At 41.7% G+C, this 19,579-nt stretch overlaps 1 protein-coding gene across 1 annotated transcript in view; it reads right to left on the bottom strand.

The window, feature by feature from the left end:
• AGBL4 (AGBL carboxypeptidase 4) overlaps window positions 1-19,579 on the bottom strand; it is a 966,914-nt gene that overhangs the window by 160,783 nt on the left and 786,552 nt on the right. Inside the window, exon 8 of the mRNA XM_075286245.1 lies at window positions 14,918-15,032. Coding sequence (XP_075142346.1) covers window positions 14,918-15,032 — 115 coding nt within the window. The remainder of the gene's footprint in view (window positions 1-14,917; window positions 15,033-19,579) is intronic.

Here is a 19,579-nt window from a genome sequence, read left to right as displayed (position 1 = left end):
ACGCAGCACGGAGAAGACTTCTCAGAGGATCCAGCCCGACCCTCACTCGTGGACTTGGTAAGTATAATTTGATCGAATGTTGCCTACCCCTGAAACGAGCATTTCCCCCCCATAGACTATAATAGGGTTCGATATTCCATTCGAGTAGTCGAATATTGAGGGGTTACTCGACACGAATATCGAACCTTGAACATTTTACTGTTCGCTCATCTCTAATAATAATTTATTTTTGTCAATTAAAGTGAAGTGAATGAAGAGAAGAGAAATGTAAATCCCACCAATATTTGGTGTGACCTTTGCCCTTTGCCTTCCATCAGTTCTTCTCGGTACTTGCAGACAGTATTTGGCAGGACTGGGCAGGGAGCTTGTTCCCGCCGCCATCTTGGAGAACTAAGCACAGATCTTCTGTAGATGTAGGCTTGCTCTAATCCGTCTGTCTCTTCATGTCTTCCCAGACAGACTGGATGATGTTGATATCAGGGCTATATGTGTGGGGGCCGGAACATCACTTCCTCCAAAGGGCAAAGGTCACACCAAATATTGATGGGATTTCCATTTCTCTCATTCAGTTCATTTTCTTAACTGACAAATCTATTAACCCTTTTATTTCTGAAAATACTGTATATTTAAGATTGTATCTCGTATCCTATGGTAGGTGCTGATTCCACTCCCTTTCTCCATAGGCTCACAGGCCGGGATGATTGTTACACTTATGAGGTTATTTCGCATGTAGGATCCAGATCTTTCATGGTAATCAGGCAGCGAGCGTGCGGCACATGGTAATCAAAGCCCCCTACTCAATAGCAGTGCCCGCTGGTTGTTATATGTTATGTTACAGGCAGATTTCAGAGGGTTGGTGGCAGAGTCATTCATTAAGTCGTTCTATAGAGAATACAATATATACAGTATGTGTCCCTCTTACAGGGAACCCAGCGGTGGAGTCTGTGCAAGGAATTTAATCTTGAGCAACTAAGCCTAGATTCACATTTCTAAGAGATTGTCTTACATAAGGGTTTCTGTGACGGTGTGCAGAAATCAGTCCAAAACCGGACACAACATAAAACATATACTGTCACAATAAAACAATAACACTGGCAGTAAATTGGGAGACACAGAAACAACATAGCTCACTGCTGTACGCAGTTTCCATAACTTCCATTCACTTCTATGGGAGTTACGGAAACAGTGTAGCTCAAGGCTAAGCTATTTGCATAAGGTATTACTATAGGCTTAAAGTCTTCACTGTGTGGTCAAGGTCAGGTAAGTAGCGGGACTCACCTAATAGACAGGTGCAGATCCCAGAAGTGGAATATCAGTCTATAAGACATTTCTGGCATAACCCCTTTAAGTACCTGTAGTATACATAGGCCCTTAGCAATGTGAAGTTGTGGGACAATAGTACAGTAAGTTAGGATCTTGGTATGATATATCAACTTTGTAGCTCCATTTTATTAATCTATTGCTCTATTGTATATAGTTGAACACTTTAAATTGTTCACTTTAAGAAACTGGAATGGATTTACCTCCTGTCCATGCCGAACCAGAGAAAACACTTGGTATAATAATCTGAATGCTCAACAGAGGTTACCATAGCTTTAGGGTAGATTTTTTGGTACAGCACCTTTGTTTTAATGCTACCAGGGATTACTCCGGGTAGGATTACTAATGTAAATGCTTATTAATCTGACAATTCATCTCACATGAAATGCTTCTATATACAGCTGCCTTCATTTCTCTATTTTACCATGTGTATGATAGGGCTATTATTATTCCCTGTCTGCCTTGCTATTCATTCAATCAGAGTCAATAATGACTCTGTATTATCTGCTGCCCAGCGTGTTAAACACAATCCCCCTGGATAGTGGGAAGGAGGAGGAGAACCAAAGAGCAGTGGAAATAAGAAGCATGTGATGTTGTAATGCTATTGCTAGTTGTGCAAATCCCTAGGAAGGGGGAGACAGAGACAGTGAGTCCAAAACTGGACCCAGCCCCTGTCCCTATTTCTTTGCCACAGCTACAGGGTAACTGGGTGACAGTCCCTCTCTGAACAAGTGTTACACTGAACAGGACAAGACAAACAACACAGAAGAGGAGTCAGCAAGCCAAGGGTCAAAGCCAAAGAGACAAAGCAGAACCAAATCATAATCCAAAAGAGAAGTCACAAGGGAAGCCAAAGGTCATAGGTCAGTAATACAATAACAAAAGAACATCTTAGCAAGGACAAAGTCACAGGACAGAGTCACAATAGTTAGCAACCCTGTGTGGGCAGATGATCTGTATCTAGGAAGTCCAGAAGCCACCAGGACCAGGCGTGACATTGTATGAATAAGTGAATAATCTTACTGTTGTTACATTATTTGCAGACAATTTTGATACTTTTATATCAGCGGTGCCTCATGTCAAAGTTATCTTTGCTGGATCTGACAAACTCAGCTCTGCTGCCCCACTACACCACACAGCGCACTGCACGCCATGACCAGAGAATTGTCTGAAACTCTGACACACAGAACATCGATCCAGCGGGGTAAAAGTGACCTGCGCTCATCCCTTACAGAATTATTAGCCTGATAACATTGCGCATTAGTAAAAATGCCGATTAGAGCAAACGCTTCATTATATTTTACGTCTCGCTGTCACATCAGCATCGGCGTAAGAAACAAAACGCAGCTCTGCATTACTCACCATTCAGGAGGCTGAATATATGAATAACAGGAGGAATAATCGCGCATTTATTCTGGGTTGATAACACGACTTGTATTCCGCTCGGTATCCTTGACATGACCTTGATTTTATTTGTTTGTTAGGAATATTTGCATAAATCTTTGCTGCGGAGCTTTGTTTATTTACATGCGCTGTAGCGGGGAAGAGACGTAAATTGAGATGTTAATCTTTGCCTTAATGATGTTCTGGGATGGCGTCCAGAGAGACCAGGTTTGTTACAAATCCATCCAATACCTTGGGCTGCGGGGACGGACATCAAGAACGGCAGCAACAAGGGGCACGAGGCAGGTCAGTTTAGGGCACGAGACGTTCTACAGAGCCGCAGACTTTGATGTGGTTATTTCAACTATCTAGAACATTTATGCCCAGTGCTTGCAAGGATTGGAACAGACTTCTAACAGACATCCCAGGCGGTATTCATTGGAAGCGGCTGCTCGCCTACATAGAGACACAAAATAGAATTGTGGGTTTGAGAGATTAGGCGGTTCACTGCCTGGCTAGGCCACAGCGCCGTACAGGCCTCTTATTATCACACTTCAAAGAGACAACCCGTTTGTAGCGAAATGCGTTTCATGCCTGGTTACAATGAAATCCTTCTTTTTCCTTCTGTAATAGAAACATGCGCGTTAACTTTTTGGACAATGGATGAACTCGATGGACAAGCTAATTTTTGTAGATAGGACAAGTCTATAAAAGGACCCAGATTATTACTATAGTTTGTTTATTTCAATGTGTAATACTTCATTTTTCCTGTGGAGGCACTGCAGTATTATCACGACTTGCTGATCATTGAGAATCCATTAGGCCTGGCCAACAGGAGACAGATGGCAGATAGTTTTTGGCAGAACTCGGCAGGAACGCTGTTCCAGTCGCCATCTTGGAGGACTTAGCTCAGATCTTCTGTGGATGTAGGCTTGCTGCAATCCGTCTGTTTCTTCATGTTATCCCAGACAGACTGGACGATGATGAGATCAGGGCTATATCAGCGGGGGCCATATCATCACTTCCAGGGCTCTTCCTCCAAAGGGTAAAGGTCACACCAAATATTGATGGGATTTACATTTCTTTTTATTCAATTAATTTTGTTAATTGACAAAAATAAACCATTAACCCTTCTATTTCTGAAAGCATTCTTACTGTGTGTTTGCACAGATCTATATATACACCGGAACACTCAATAAACTGTCACTTCCTGTGTTCTGTAGCTCCCAGCTTTGCTGTACAGACCGGGGCAGAGTCAGCACTCTGTATGCCGCCCTCTAGAGGGCAGCCTCCTTAACATCATGCATGACTCAGTTAATAAGTCTACTATCATGATGCGGATTTAATTGCCAAATTAGTATTTCTATTCCAAAAGGAACAGATTCCCAGCTATGGACAGTGCTGTTTTGGTCTTTTGGACCTCCCCAGTATAGCGCAGGGATACTGATTTGGCAGAGTGAGCCAGCTAGCACCATATTGTACACTAATGATAGGCAACAATGTCAAAACAGCTGTCCGCGGATGGGACTCTCTTCTTCCTGGAGTTATTCTGGATTGGCTATTACTCTCGGATTATGCCCTTAGGTTTCTTTTTGAAAACCAAGCATTGATCTAAAGCGACCCCCTTCTAAAAGTTAGTGCTAGGAACAAATTCCTCTTTCTCACCATTGAGGTCTTATCTGTATACTCTGTATCCAAATATGTATCCTATAACATACCGTATCTCCAAGCACAATACGACCACTCATATAATAACACTCCTATGGATACTCCATGGACGAGACATCAACCTAATGAATTGCAATCCATGAGCGTATTAGTAATTAAACCCTTTAGTGTGTTTATTAAGGGTAATACGTTTTATAGATTCCCGACTCTGATACTTTATTTACCCAATCAATGTATTCCAATTAAAAACCCATTGAAAGCAATTAAAGGTCACCAATGATATATTTTACCACCGCTGTTTTTTTTTTTTTTTTTTGTTTAGTGCCGTCCTCATTTGTTTCTCGGTGGGCGGATTTATTTCCCTTTTTTTATTTCCTAAAGTCATGAATCAGGGATCCGAGTTGTAAATGGTAATTGGAAAACAATGACATTGGTGGAGAGAAGTTGGAGACCTTGGAACATGAAGTGCTAGCCTCAGCTCAAAGACTTTGTCTATGGAAAGTTATCCCTGCTCAGAACAGAAAAGAACTAAATTCGGGAAGCTCAATGAGATGTTCCCTAATGTCAGTGTTGCATTTTTAAATTATATACTGTATATATATATATATATATATATATATATATATATATATATATATATTTACATGTATTTTTTTTATTATTTTTTTCAGTTAATTTCTTTTTTTTTTATTAATATTTATTAATATTACCAGGACCTTTAGTTAATTATCATCAATTTTGTTACATAAGCAATCGTTTGGAGCAAATGGCCAAATAAAATGGGGCTATCACATAGGTGTCAGGAGGGCAGTTCTTTAGTACATAAATTTACCAATTTGCACTGGCCTCTACACCGTCCATAGCTGTTGGCTGATTATTTGTTCAGCCAAAAGTAGGGAAGAGCGATCGGGACTGGAAAAGATCAGATTCTGATCGGCGATCGAGTAAATTTCACGATCGCAATCGGAATTCCGATCCCGATCTTTTTCAACGGGATCGAGGTCGGAGGTTTTCTCAAGATCGACTCAACCCTAAAAGTGACTTTCCTAATAGAGAAGCATTGACTAGGGTTGAGCGTTCGGGATCGGAAAAGATCGGATTCCGATCGGTGATCGAACAAATTTCACAATCGCGATGGAGATCGGCTGGAAAATGATCGGAAATCACATTTTAAAATCGACCCTGAAATCTCAACCCTAGCCCAAAGCTATTCCTCTTGACTTTCCAAAAATAAATGCATGACAAACACAGACTAGCATGCGTGTGTTTTTAATGGGCAGAAGGGAGTAACATGGTGCCAGACACCTCTGACCTCTGACATGGCTTATCCCCTGTGACAATGGAAGAATTTAGCTTGTAAAATTCCACCTGCCACCATCACCCATTCCCCAAAATTATCTTTCAGAGGAGATTTAGGAGACCCCATGAACATAAGACTGTTTCGGGTTTGGGTGGTTGAGGTCCCCAATTCATCGGAAGTGACATTGTTATATTCTGTGATCTTTTCAGACCCCAAAGTATAAGAGGTGGAGGCCCAGGGGAGGTGTAATAAATAAAACATTTCTCGGACGCCTTAGTTATATCGTGCACTTGATGCCTCTGATTGGGTCAGACGGGAACTCAAAACCTCATGACATCATGATCAAATTTCACCAGTAGAGCACCAAATGGTACAAGGAGGCCAAAACAGGTAATGGAAAGTGAGTATGAGGGGTTTTTTTTCATCTGCCCTGACCCCAGAGTACTATAATTTATGCAATGCATACCAGGTCTGCCATTTTATTTTTACCAAGAATAATCCCAACTTGTTCCGTTTTGTTAAAAATCGGGATATTTGGGTCAAACCCGGCTCTTGCCGAAACGGTTCGGCCATCTGTGGTTGTGATGTGTATTGCAGCCAGTCCAAGGTTTTGCTAGTATATCACAATCATGTATCGAATGTTCATTGTGAATCGTTGGAGTCCTTGAAGATATGGCCAGACACGGGAGCACCGAGTCACAAACCATTCTTATGATCTGCATGTTGTGTCTACTGGATCCACCAAGTATGCAGCCATGGAATGATCTGGAAATCTGCACATTTTTGGATTTTTCAGTGGCAAAACAGGAGTAGTATGGGGTGCAGGACACTGGTGTATTGTGTAAAATGGGGACATGATAACACAGGCAAAGTCTATAATATACAAAAAAAACTCCACGTTCTATGGAGATCTGATAGCAATGCAATTTTTTAATATCGAAATTCATTGACGATGTAATAACCAATCTGACCAACAGAGGTCACTTCACACATTTTCTTTGCAGATCACGATTCTTGTGCTGAGAAAGTCAGATGAATTCACTGAGCAATTGAGTAGGAGGAATTCGCCATCACGAGTCCCAGCTATAGTTTGCACCGCCCGTATCTCACAATTCAAGTGTGTTATGTCGCGGTGACAAGTCTACACATCTCTGGCTGAATCCTGAACCTTCTCCCTCATTTCAAGCAATAGTCATCTATACAGAATGATGCAAAAGTTTTAGGCAGGTGTGGGAAAATTGATGCGCACTAAGAACGCTTTCAGAAACAGAAGGGTTAATAGTTGATGTTTTCTATTCACAAAATGAAATTATTGATGATAGGAGAAATGTAAATCCCATCAATATTCGGTGTGACCTTTGCCGTTTGCCTTCCATCAGTTCTTCTCGGTACTTGCAGAGGGTTTTTGGCAGGGATGTTGTTCCCGCCACCATCTTGGAGGTGTATCTATACAACTGCAAACTAATATATGAGAAACGTCCAAGTGACCATAATATTGGAGATCCAGGAACGCAGGACTGCAAATGCATGGCAAATACTCGCAACCAAAAAGAGAAAACTGCTACTGTCTGTGAATAATATCCCACCTGTAACCACACAAGCAGCCAAGTAGATACAAGTAGATAGAAGACTTCTTACATTGTAATCTGTGAGAATTGCAGAATCTTCAGTCCTTTCTACACAGTAACAGTTTGCAGACATGTCTGTACAGTCTGGGAGGAGAATCAACCCCTCCACCCTTCACTCACTGCTAAAAGAAAGGATTGCCTCCTACTCTCACTGAGATAAGCAAGACGGAATGGAATGTATCTATGGCCGGACTTCCTTAGTAACAAAAGAGTGAACAGCAGATTAGCTAGAAGGGAGACACCTAGTGGTAGGAACTTTAAAGAGGTTTTTTTTGGTGAGTGCATTACATTTTGGTCTAGAATCACATGCTCTATGGAAGGAGAAGTTGCACTTCTGCCTATATCCAGTCAAGCCCCCGTGGGCGGCTTTCCCAAAATGTGTCATACCTTAATATTAGTAACGGATCAACGCCTGTGCTCGGAATATAAACTCTCCCCTCCTCATCCTTGATCAGTAATCTCCTTCTCTCCGTCTTTATGATTCATCGCAATGTTGATTCTGTTCCTGAAATACTGACAGCCGGGAACACTGTGCATTTTAGTAAACACTTCAGGCAAGTGCCCGGCCCGGCTGCCATGATTGAGCACTCCTTTCCCTTTTTGGCATCAAGGATCAAAGCAGCAGCAGGTCTCAAATCCAGTTCTCAAAGGGGAATTGTCAGGTTGGGGATGAAGTAGCTCTCGGCTTGAACACAGGTGAGTCAATCAGTGGCTCGGCCATTTTGCCCGCGCCAGCTGCGCCCCAGCAGTGATATTCTAAATCCAGCCAGCTAATGACCCTTAAGAGCGAGTGTTAAAGTCCTCCGCTTTATACAATACCAATCATAAGTAGTACTCGGGATCAAGTGCCCAGATTGTAATAGATTGGAAGGCATTAGAAGAGAGTCAAGGAAAATACATCAATAGCAAATAGTATGATTTTATATATTGCATGCTAATGTAACGCCGGGCCTAAGGGCGGCACAGAGGGGAGCGCCAACACGAAGCTGTATAAACACGAAGCGTCGGCTATGAGCGCAGTTAACTCTAAACTCCCTCTCCTCTGCCTCATGTAATGGATTTGGAGAAGTTAAAGAAGCTGAGATTTGGGGTGAGTGGAGGGCAAGGTGTGCAAGTAAGGCCATGTTCACAGATGATATCATAGATGTATGAAAAAAGAGCACAATATGGACCCCCCAATAGTAGTCTAAGGTGTCCATTAGACATCCTAGGTATCCATCATGTCATAGATCGGGGGCTATGAAGAACACGGACGGAGAAGAAGAACAGACTTGATGACAGAAGAAGTGAAGGCTATAACGAGGACATCTCGGTCTTGTGGAAAGAAGGTTTCTACACAAGCATGGCCTGAGGTTCTTTACTGTAAGAGCATCAACACTATGGACCTCTCTGCCATAAGAGGCTGATATGGGGAATTCTCCAAAAGAGTTCAAGAAAGGTCCGAAATGTATTCATATCACAAGTCACGGTTACTAGATTTAGGGAGATGGGGCAATGATTCAGGGATTTACGCCAAATGCAAAATTTGGAGAAAAAACTATTTTTTATCCCTATGATGAAGAGGTTTTTCTTCCGCTGGATAAACAGGCTGAGCTGGATGTTTGTCTGTTTCAGCCTTAAGTAGCATCCCTGGAGCTTCTTATAGTGACCCTGGGGCTTCTAATAACCGTCAATTGTACACTGTAAGAACCTTCCATATGGAACCAGAGATAATAACTAAACATTACTTCAGGTACAACAATAACTAAAATAATATACAGCCTTAACTTCAGGCAAAAACAAAACCCTGCTTGTCCGAGCACTAACTAAGCAGTATAACACTAACTATACGTGTGGCTTACTACCAACCACACGAATAAACAAAACAGCACAGTTAGATCTCACCAGACTCTCAGTATTCCTGGACAGACCCAAGCGCCTCCTCTTGCTCCCAGGATCTGCCCTGAAGTGCAGGCTCTGCAGCCTTTTATGGCCCAGTAACGAGCCCAGGACCTGTACCTGGAACTTAGGCCTATTCAAGACACTCTCTGGACCAAACATACATCAGAAACTTTGGGGAGATATATCATGAATTGAACCCCGCACTGAACCAAGTATGGCGCTATACATGTACAGATGTGTCCACACTGACTTTAGCTAGAATTTGATTAAGAATTCCAATTTCTCATGAAAGCAATTCGATATGATAGCACAGTAGTCACCTATAAGATAGACATCTCATGGCAGAGTATCAAAAAGTTGTGTTTTTTTTTTTGTTTTTTGTTTTTTTACAAATCACTGCACGCCAAACATCTTAGGACATGTTGAACCAAGAGGAAAGCAGACCCAGATAACTTTGTCAGATATCAGATTCATCTCGGCTATATCTGTACAGCACTGCTAAATTTGCTTAGACCTGTCAACTGGGGGTCACTAAGAATGGAGAAAACCCCTTTAAGAGCCTACAGTATAACAACCAGAGGCCCAAGGGATTTGTGGACAAAATGAGAAACCCGCACAGATACTCATCATTTCTCACCCTATACTGGGTCCGTCCTTCTTTCCTGGCACTTCTTTGCGCTCTTCCGGTGACTTCTCTTCCAATCTACACCCTAGGGTCACGACTAAGGCCCACTCATGTAGAGCGCCCCCATGTCATGACGTCATCACATAACTAGGTGCTAGTAAGAATTGCCTGCCCCTTTAACCCCTTACTGACAGGCACAGGTACCAGCTCTCACGTCAGTCTCAGAAAGTCCATCTTTCCACCCGGAGAACTTTCCGGAGCTCACATTCAAACTTTCAGTGTTTGGTGACTTTGGGAATTTGCTCGGTGATAAATGCTTTGCTTTCTTCGTGCTAAATGAATTCAAGCAATGACCATGAGATTTCGTGGTCGGAAACGGAAAAGTCATTTGTTACATTTCAGGCAAGAAATGAATAATCCATAGCTGATTTGGCTTCGGAGGCCATTCTGTGCTAAGCACTTAAGTTAAATCCAGATTTATTAAACGTTCCTTTGGATTTTGTATTAACCCCTTCTCTTCTCCGGGCAAGTAGAATTTGGGGGGATTAGCCCTTTCCTTATGAGAATACGATCTCAGATTAAATTTTTATCGGGCATTATCCGATGAGACATCGCACGTTGTATTGTTACGAAGGTAATATCACAAGCCGTTGTCTAATAATGGCGCCACCATGACACTCTCATACTACAGTCAGACTACATTGTCTTAGTCACTACAGGTCAGTACTAAGACAAGGAACTGTATGTGTCCCAAGACTTATTTAAGGGGACATACCTATGTGTGTGTTATAAAGTGGATATTTGGTCACTAAACCCCCAATGCTGGGGCACACGACCTCCTGCAACGCTCCAGAATTACTAAAGTGACGGAAACTCTTAATAATACTGTCACATCTGCCGCCAGCACTCGCAATAGTAAAGGGTTGTCCAACATTAAGAAATATTATTGTTTGTATATTGAAAGGTATACAGTATATGGTCATGGGATATACAGTCTATGGTAATGTGATATATAGTACATGGTCATGTGATATACAGTCTATGGTTATGTGATATATAGTACATGGTCATGTGATATACAGTCTATGGTTATGTGATATACAGACTATGGTCATGTGATATACAGTCTATGGTCATGTGATGTACAGTACATGGTCATGTGATATATAGTCTATGGTCATGTGATATACAGTCTATGGTCATGTGATATACAGTCTATGGTCATGTGATGTACAGTACATGGTCATGTGATATATAGTCTATGGTCATGTGATTCACAGTCAATAGTCATGTGATATACAGTCTATGGTCATGTGATATATAGTCTAGGTCATGTGATATATAGTACATGGTCATGGGATATATAGTACATGGTCATGTGATGCACAGTCTATGGTCATGTGATGTACAGTCAATAGTCATGTGATATACAGTCTATGGTCATGTGATGTACAGTACATGGTCATGTGATATATAGTCTATGGTCATGTGATGCACAGTCAATAGTCATGTGATATACAGTCTATGGTCATGTGATATATAGTCTATGGTCATGTGATATATAGTACATGGTCATGTGATATATAGTACATGGTCATGTGATGCATATTCTATGGTCATGTGATATATAGTCTATGGTCATGTGATGCACAGTCTATGGTCATGTGATGTACAGTCAATATTCATGTGATATACAGTCTATGGTCATGTGATATATAGTCTATGGTCATGTGATATATAGTACATGGTCATGTGATATATAGTACATGGTCATGTGATGTACAGTCTATGGTCATGTGATGTACAGTCTATGGTCATGTGATGTACAGTCTATGGTCATGTGATGTACAGTCTATGGTCATGTGATGTACAGTCTATGGTCATGTGATATACAGTCTATGGTCATGTGATGTACAGTCTATGGTCATGTGATGTACAGTCTATGGTCATGTGATATACAGTCTATGGTCATGTGATATACAGTCCATGGTCATGTGATGTACAGTCTATGGTCATGTGATATACAGTCCATGGTCATGTGATGTACAGTCTATGGTCATGTGATGTACAGTCTATGGTCATGTGATATACAGTCCATGGTCATGTGATGTACAGTCTATGGTCATGTGATATACAGTCCATGGTCATGTGATATACAGTCTATGGTCATGTGATATACAGTCTATGGTCATGTGATATACAGTCCATGGTCATGTGATATACAGTCTATGGTCATGTGATATACAGTCTATGGTCATGTGATATACAGTCCATGGTCATGTGATATACAGTCTATGGTCATGTGATATACAGTCCATGGTCATGTGATGTACAGTCTATGGTCATGTGATATACAGTCCATGGTCATGTGATATACAGTCTATGGTCATGTGATATACAGTCCATGGTCATGTGATATACAGTCTATGGTCATGTGATATACAGTCTATGGTCATATGATGTACAGTCTATGGTCATGTGATATACAGTCCATGGTCATGTGATGTACAGTCTATGGTCATGTGATATACAGTCCATGGTCATGTGATGTACAGTCTATGGTCATGTGATGTACAGTCTATAGTCATGTGATATACCGTCTATGGTCATGTGATGCACAGTCTATGGTCACAGTCCATGGTCATGTGATATACAGTTTATGGTCATGTGATGTACAGTCCATGGTCATGTGATATACAGTCTATGGTCATGTGATATATAGTCTATGGTCATGTGATATATAGTCTATGGTCATGTGATATATAGTACATGGTCATGTGATGCATATTCTATGGTCATGTGATGTACAGTCCATGGTCATGTGATATACAGTCTATGGTTATGTGATGTACAGTACATGGTCATGTGATATACAATCTATGGTCATGTGATGTACAGTCTATGGTCATGTGATATACAGTCTATGGTCATGTGATGTACAGTCTATGGTCATGTGATGTACAGTCCATGGTCATGTGATATACAGTCTATGGTCATGTGATATACAGTCCATGGTCATGTGATGTACAGTCTATGGTCATGTGATATACAGTCCATGGTCATGTGATGTACAGTCTATGGTCATGTGATGTACAGTCTATGGTCATGTGCTGTACAGTCTATGGTCATGTGATATACAGTCCATGGTCATGTGATGTACAGTCTATGGTCATGTGATGTACAGTCTATGGTCATGTGATATACAGTCCATGGTCATGTGATGTACAGTCCATGGTCATGTGATATACAGTCCATGGTCATGTGATATACAGTCTATGGTCATGTGATATACAGTCCATGGTCATGTGATATGCAGTCTATGGTCATGTGATGTACAGTCTATGGTCATGTGATGTACAGTCTATGGTCATGTGATATACAGTCTATGGTCATGTGATATACAGTCTATGGTCATGTGATGTACAGTCTATGGTCATGTGATATACAGTCTATGGTCATGTGATATACAGTCCATGGTCATGTGATATACAGTCTATGGTCATGTGATATACAGTCCATGGTCATGTGATGTACAGTCTATGGTCATGTGATGTACAGTCTATGGTCATGTGATGTACAGTCTATGGTCATGTGATATACAGTCTATGGTCATGTGATATACAGTCTATGGTCATGTGATGTACAGTCTATGGTCATGTGATGTACAGTCTATGGTCATGTGATATACAGTCTATGGTCATGTGATATACAGTCCATGGTCATGTGATGTACAGTCTATGGTCATGTGATATACAGTCCATGGTCATGTGATGTACAGTCTATGGTCATGTGATGTACAGTCTATGGTCATGTGATGTACAGTCCATGGTCATGTGATATACAGTCTATGGTCATGTGATGTACAGTCTATGGTCACAGTCCATGGTCATGTGATATACAGTTTATGGTCATGTGATATACAGTCTATGGTCATGTGATATATAGTCTATGGTCATGTGATATATAGTCTATGGTCATGTGATATATAGTACATGGTCATGTGATGCATATTCTATGGTCATGTGATGTACAGTCCATGGTCATGTGATATACAGTCTATGGTTATGTGATGTACAGTACATGGTCATGTGATATACAATCTATGGTCATGTGATGTACAGTCTATGGTCATGTGATATACAGTCTATGGTCATGTGATATACAGTCTATGGTCATGTGATATATAGTCTATGGTCATGTGATATATAGTACATGGTCATGTGATGCATATTCTATGGTCATGTGATGTACAGTCCATGGTCATGTGATATACAGTCTATGGTTATGTGATGTACAGTACATGGTCATGTGATATACAATCTATGGTCATGTGATATACAGTCTATGGTCATTTTGATGTACACACAGGTGCACTGCTCATTATAACACAGGACAGTAATCAGAAATCTGCCTGGTAATGAGTAGAGATGAGCGAACAGTAAAATGTCCGAGGTTCGATATTCGTTTCGAGTAGCCCCTCAATATTAGACTACTCGAATCGAATATCGAACCCTATTATAGTCTATGGGGGGAAAATGCTCATTTCAGGGGTAGGCAACGTTTGATCAAATTATACTTACCAAGTCCACGAGTGAGGGTCGGGCTGGATCCTCCGAGAAGTCTTCTCCGTGCAGCGTTCCCGCGGCGTCTTCCGGCTCTGAATTCACTCTGCCAGGCATCGGACCTGGGCAGAGCCGACTGCGCATGCCCGCACTACAAGCGGACATGCGCATTCGGCTCTGCCCAGGCCCGATGCTTGGCAGAGTGAATGAAGAGCCGGAAGATGCCGCAGGGAAGCTGCACGGAGAAGACTTCTAAAGGTAGGAGAAGAACCAGCGTTGATTGGCCGACTGTATAGCATTGGGCCAATCAATGCTGGTTCTGTATCAAACTTTTCCATTCGAATAGCAAGTGGTACTCGCTCAAGTACTACTCGCTCATCTCTAGTAATGAGCCCTGCACCTGTGTGTGATCACATGACCAGACCCTGTCTCCACAGACCCGTTTTACACCTGAGTCCACCAATGTCCAGAATACCATCAGTATGTTGTATATTTCCTAGGAACGTCTTGGTATACAATATTTGGGTGCTTTACAATCACTTTCTCTTACCTGTAGTTTCCTAGGTACACGCCATCAGGGTTTAGCATTGGTGCAATTTTAAAAATCAGGTGGTCCCGGAGGGATTTGGCGGTGGGATGCTGACTTACAAGGAAATCAATGATGCCTGTGAGACCAAAGAAAGACATTAGATACCAAACAACATAAACAATATACCAATACAATGTAGAATTTTTAAAAAAATTTCTGTACATGATTATGAGGGCGGCCATTTTGACTGAGTTGCTGTTAACAGCATTTAGAGATACGCTTTACAGCAGCTGCATGGATGATGGATGGGAGAGTGTTGTGGGCATGCTCTGTGACCTGGGCTTAAGTCAATGTGCAGGAAGGGGGGCTCACAATCTACAATTAAAAATAAGAAATATTCTATAGGCGGTCCGGAAGTAGGATTATGGCTTTGGACAAGATGATGAACTTGACTGGTACAATGGCTTTTGCGTGATATCAGGGTGCAACAAGTTATCAGAGTCTGATCTGTATTTATGACATGGTACCCCCAGTGATCAGCTGTAGCTATGGGGGTATCTGACAGCAAGTGCTCAATTCCTCTACAGTGCCACCACAGTTGACAGGAAGCATTACATCGTTTACATCGGATGTATGTCTGGCGCAGTGTCCGTCTGAAATGTTGGATGAAATAGTCCGGCAAGCCTGGCTTTTGTGACCAAGATGTCAAGGAAATAAAAACCGACACCTGACAAGCCCCATTAAAGTCAATGAGGTCCCTTGGGATCGACCAGAAGAACGGACAGAACAATGCAGATGTGAACGCTCCCCTACTTATTTGGACATAGGGGACGTACATCTCACGGATACAACCAACAACTATTTAACTACATGTAGTAGAAATATCCTCCAAGTGGATAGATTAACACTTTCAGCCCAGTCTTGCTTTAGACCATATTTATGAGAAAGTTCCCTGGACAATAAGCAACTTCCCAAAGTGTGCAGCTGTAATTTTAGGGGAAAACAAGGCAGTAAGTGCACAATTTCCCTACAGTGCCCCTGCAGGGGAAAGTCGGCATTGCAAGAAGTCCATTCCAATAAATGTAACGTTTATGTATTGCAGGACGGGATACAACATTCTTTGTAATGCTACAACCATGTCACTGCAGTGCCCCTGCAGGGGAAAGTCAGCATTACAAGATGTCCCCTCAAATTAATGCAATGTGTAAATAATACAGGACAGGATACACAGTGACCTCAGAATCTGGAAGTCCGTTCTTCTGAACCATTAAAGAACCAGAATGAAAAAAAAACAGATCTGAGGATCGCAATAATGACGGACACATATAAATCCTGAGAAATCCCATTGACTATAACGGGGCTCAGCACATGTCTGTTAGGTGTCCAACACAAATTGAGGGACGAAAAAGCAGCAGGTTTTCTCCTGTCAATTTCTGATGGAACTGCGTTGGTGTGACAAGAACCCTCTCCTAACAGAGTCCACGAAAATGGGTTTTCGAAACTAAACCATCCCTTTAAAGTCAACTTTCTGACGCCTATCTCCAAATTCCTACAAAATAGAGGTCAACGTCGTCGCTCTGCCTTGAGATCCTGCACGTCGGCCTTGTAGAACGTTCCCCTCCTGTGTTAATGCGTCAAGAAAGAGCAAAGCAGCCCCAAGACCTGTTCTCTTCACATTACCTGATCAATGCAAACCACATCTTCCAGGCTGTGTAATCATCTAGGTACGTATGACTGCCCCTCATTACCGTAAGGTTAGGAATTTGGCAGCTGCTGGCGCCCATTTAATATCATTTACAAAGAGCAGACAGAGAAGTGCAGCAGATGCACTGATTTATTAGTTGGTCCTTGTATTAAAATAACAGTTTGCTGGTAAACAGGAAGGGTAATGATGCCAGTCACCCTTGTTACGGGCTAATAATAGCTTAATTTGTCCACTAATTGACCTTTGATACTGCCGAGGCGTTGTAGTGCGTTTCAGGGCAAGAGATAAACAAGACCACGATTATGTTACCTCGGAGAATGGCTTCAGCAAATGGAAGGTAGTTAGCGTAATACATTATTTGCTCACAGATGAGCGGATTAATTGGTCTGCCAATTAGGAGGGTACTGGGGAAAACTGGGCAGTCTGCGCTATAATGTATTGTGTACACAGTAGACCACCACAAGCCATTTATTCTGAGTCATCAGTGTCTTAAGTGGAATGAGAAAGCCAAAGTCGTCCTCCGTCTGCCGCTGTCTGAAGAATAAGGATAATACCAGACGACGAGAAGAAGTCAACAACCGCCTAGAGGTGCTCGGGAAGTAAAAGGGACGGGAAGAAAAAATCCTATAACTAGAAACATAGAGTGGGAGAGTATATGGCTGATTCTCTAACTCCATTACAGGGATTTTCCATGAACTTAACCATACATACTTTTGTAGACGATAAAAGTTAAAAATTTTGGCATGTAGAAATAAAAAATTTTGCTAAATTTTAAGGATTTTACAACTTAACCATGGGTGGACTTACCATCTTAGTGGTGGCAGTCTTTTTTGTCTTGATCAGTTGCCAATAGATATGGCCATGGATGCAAAAACTTTCTATGGTCTGGGACTTGCCAGCCATGATGTTCTCATTGTGTCATCTTCTCATACATGTAGTGTCCTCCTGATAATGAGCTATGATGTCCTTATTGTGGTCAGGTTATCTTCTCATACATGTAGTGTCCTCCTGATAACCAGTCATGATATCCTTATTGTGGTCAGGTTATCTTCTCATACATGTAGTGTCCTCCTGATAACCAGCCATGATATCCTTATTGTGGTCGGGTTATCTTCTCATACATGTAGTGTCCTCCTGATAACCAGCCATGATGTCCTTATTGTGGTCAGGTTATCTTCTCATACATGTAGTGTCCTCCTGATAACCAGCCATGATGTCCTTATTGTGGTCGGGTTATCTTCTCATACATGTAGTGTCCTCCTGATAACCAGCCATGATGTCCTTATTGTGGTCGGGTTATCTTCTCATACATGTAGTGTCCTCCTGATAACCAGCCATGATGTCCTTATTGTGGTCGGGTTATCTTCTCATACATGTAGTGTCCCCTCCTGATAACCAGCCATGATGTCCTTATTGTGTCCGGGTTATCTTCTCATACATGTAGTGTCCTCCTGATAACCAGCCATGATGTCCTTATTGTGGTCAGGTTATCTTCTCATACATGTAGTGTCCTCCTGATAACCAGCCATGATGTCCTTATTGTGGTCAGGTTATCTTCTCATACATGTAGTGTCCTCCTGATAACCAGCCATGATGTCCTTATTGTGGTCGGGTTATCTTCTCATACATATATTGTCCTCCTGATAACCAGCCATGATGTCCTTATTGTGGTTGGGTTATCTTCTCATACATGTAATGTCCTCCTGATAACCAGCCATGATGTCCTTATTGTGGTCAGGTTATCTTCTCATACATGTAGTGTCCTCCTGATAACCAGCCATGATGTCCTTATTGTGGTCAGGTTATCTTCTCATACATGTTGTGTCCTCCTGATAACCAGCCATGATGTCCTTATTGTGGTCAGGTTATCTTCTCATACATGTAGTGTCCTCCTGATAACCAGCCATGATGTCCTTATTGTGGTCGGGTTATCTTCTCATACATGTAGTGTCCTCCTGATAACCAGCCATGATGTCCTTATTGTGGTCAGGTTATCTTCTCATACATGTAGTGTCCTCCTGATAACCAGCCATGATGTCCTTATTGTGGTCAGGTTATCTTCTCATACATGTAGTGTCCTCCTGATAACCAGCCATGATGTCCTTATTGTGGTCGGGTTATCTTCTCATACATGTAATGTCCTCCTGATAACCAGCCATGATGTCCTTATTGTGGTCGGGTTATCTTCTCATACATGTAATGTCCTCCTGATAACCAGCCATGATGTCCTTATTGTGGATGGGTTATGTTTAATTATTTATATGTGCAAAAATTAACTTTTCATTTTCTACAAATATAAATATTATGTTTATTAGGAAACCCCCTTTAAGTGTTCCCATTAAGTATGTGATTTCTGTGATCTGTCCCCTGTTTGTGTATTTCGGAGTATTGGCGGCCGCTGGTGTATTCTCCTGTACACAGGCCGCAGCCGTACACGTATTTATTACGCCCCATTAATGCTGACTAACCTTATATTTGCTGATGGATATTATTTCTTTTCTGTGTAGCCAAATTGTCTTTTTAAAGAGGCCGCTCCTTGTAGTCCTGACCTGATGGCATTTGGATGTTGTATTAGATGACTCGGGGTGGCTGTATTAGGTGACATTTTATATTATAGGATCACTGATGGCCGAAGCTGCTCTTTGCTAGCCGGCGTATGTACTGTTGTCATAACAACTACAGTGCGGCGTGACAGAGCTGCTGTCCTGTGGTCTATCACATATATAGGAAGATGAGGATGTGATACATATAGATAATTACAGTCTATAGATTTTTGACAATCTTGGGGGTTGGGGTTTTCTTCTGAGCACACTATTGGTATAGCATGCTATCCATATGCATTTAAAGGGCCAGGCTCTCATTTCAGTACTGCAATGTCTACATGTGGCATGTTCCCCTAAAATGTTAAAGGGGTTCTTTGATTGGACAACCGCTTTAAAGGGCACCTCCAGTTATAAACCACTTGTCATAAATGAATA

The sequence above is a fragment of the Leptodactylus fuscus genome, chromosome 9, assembly GCF_031893055.1.
Source record: "Leptodactylus fuscus isolate aLepFus1 chromosome 9, aLepFus1.hap2, whole genome shotgun sequence".
In the NCBI taxonomy this organism is placed as follows: domain Eukaryota; kingdom Metazoa; phylum Chordata; class Amphibia; order Anura; family Leptodactylidae; genus Leptodactylus; species Leptodactylus fuscus.
This window is presented reverse-complemented; position numbering and strand designations above follow the sequence as displayed.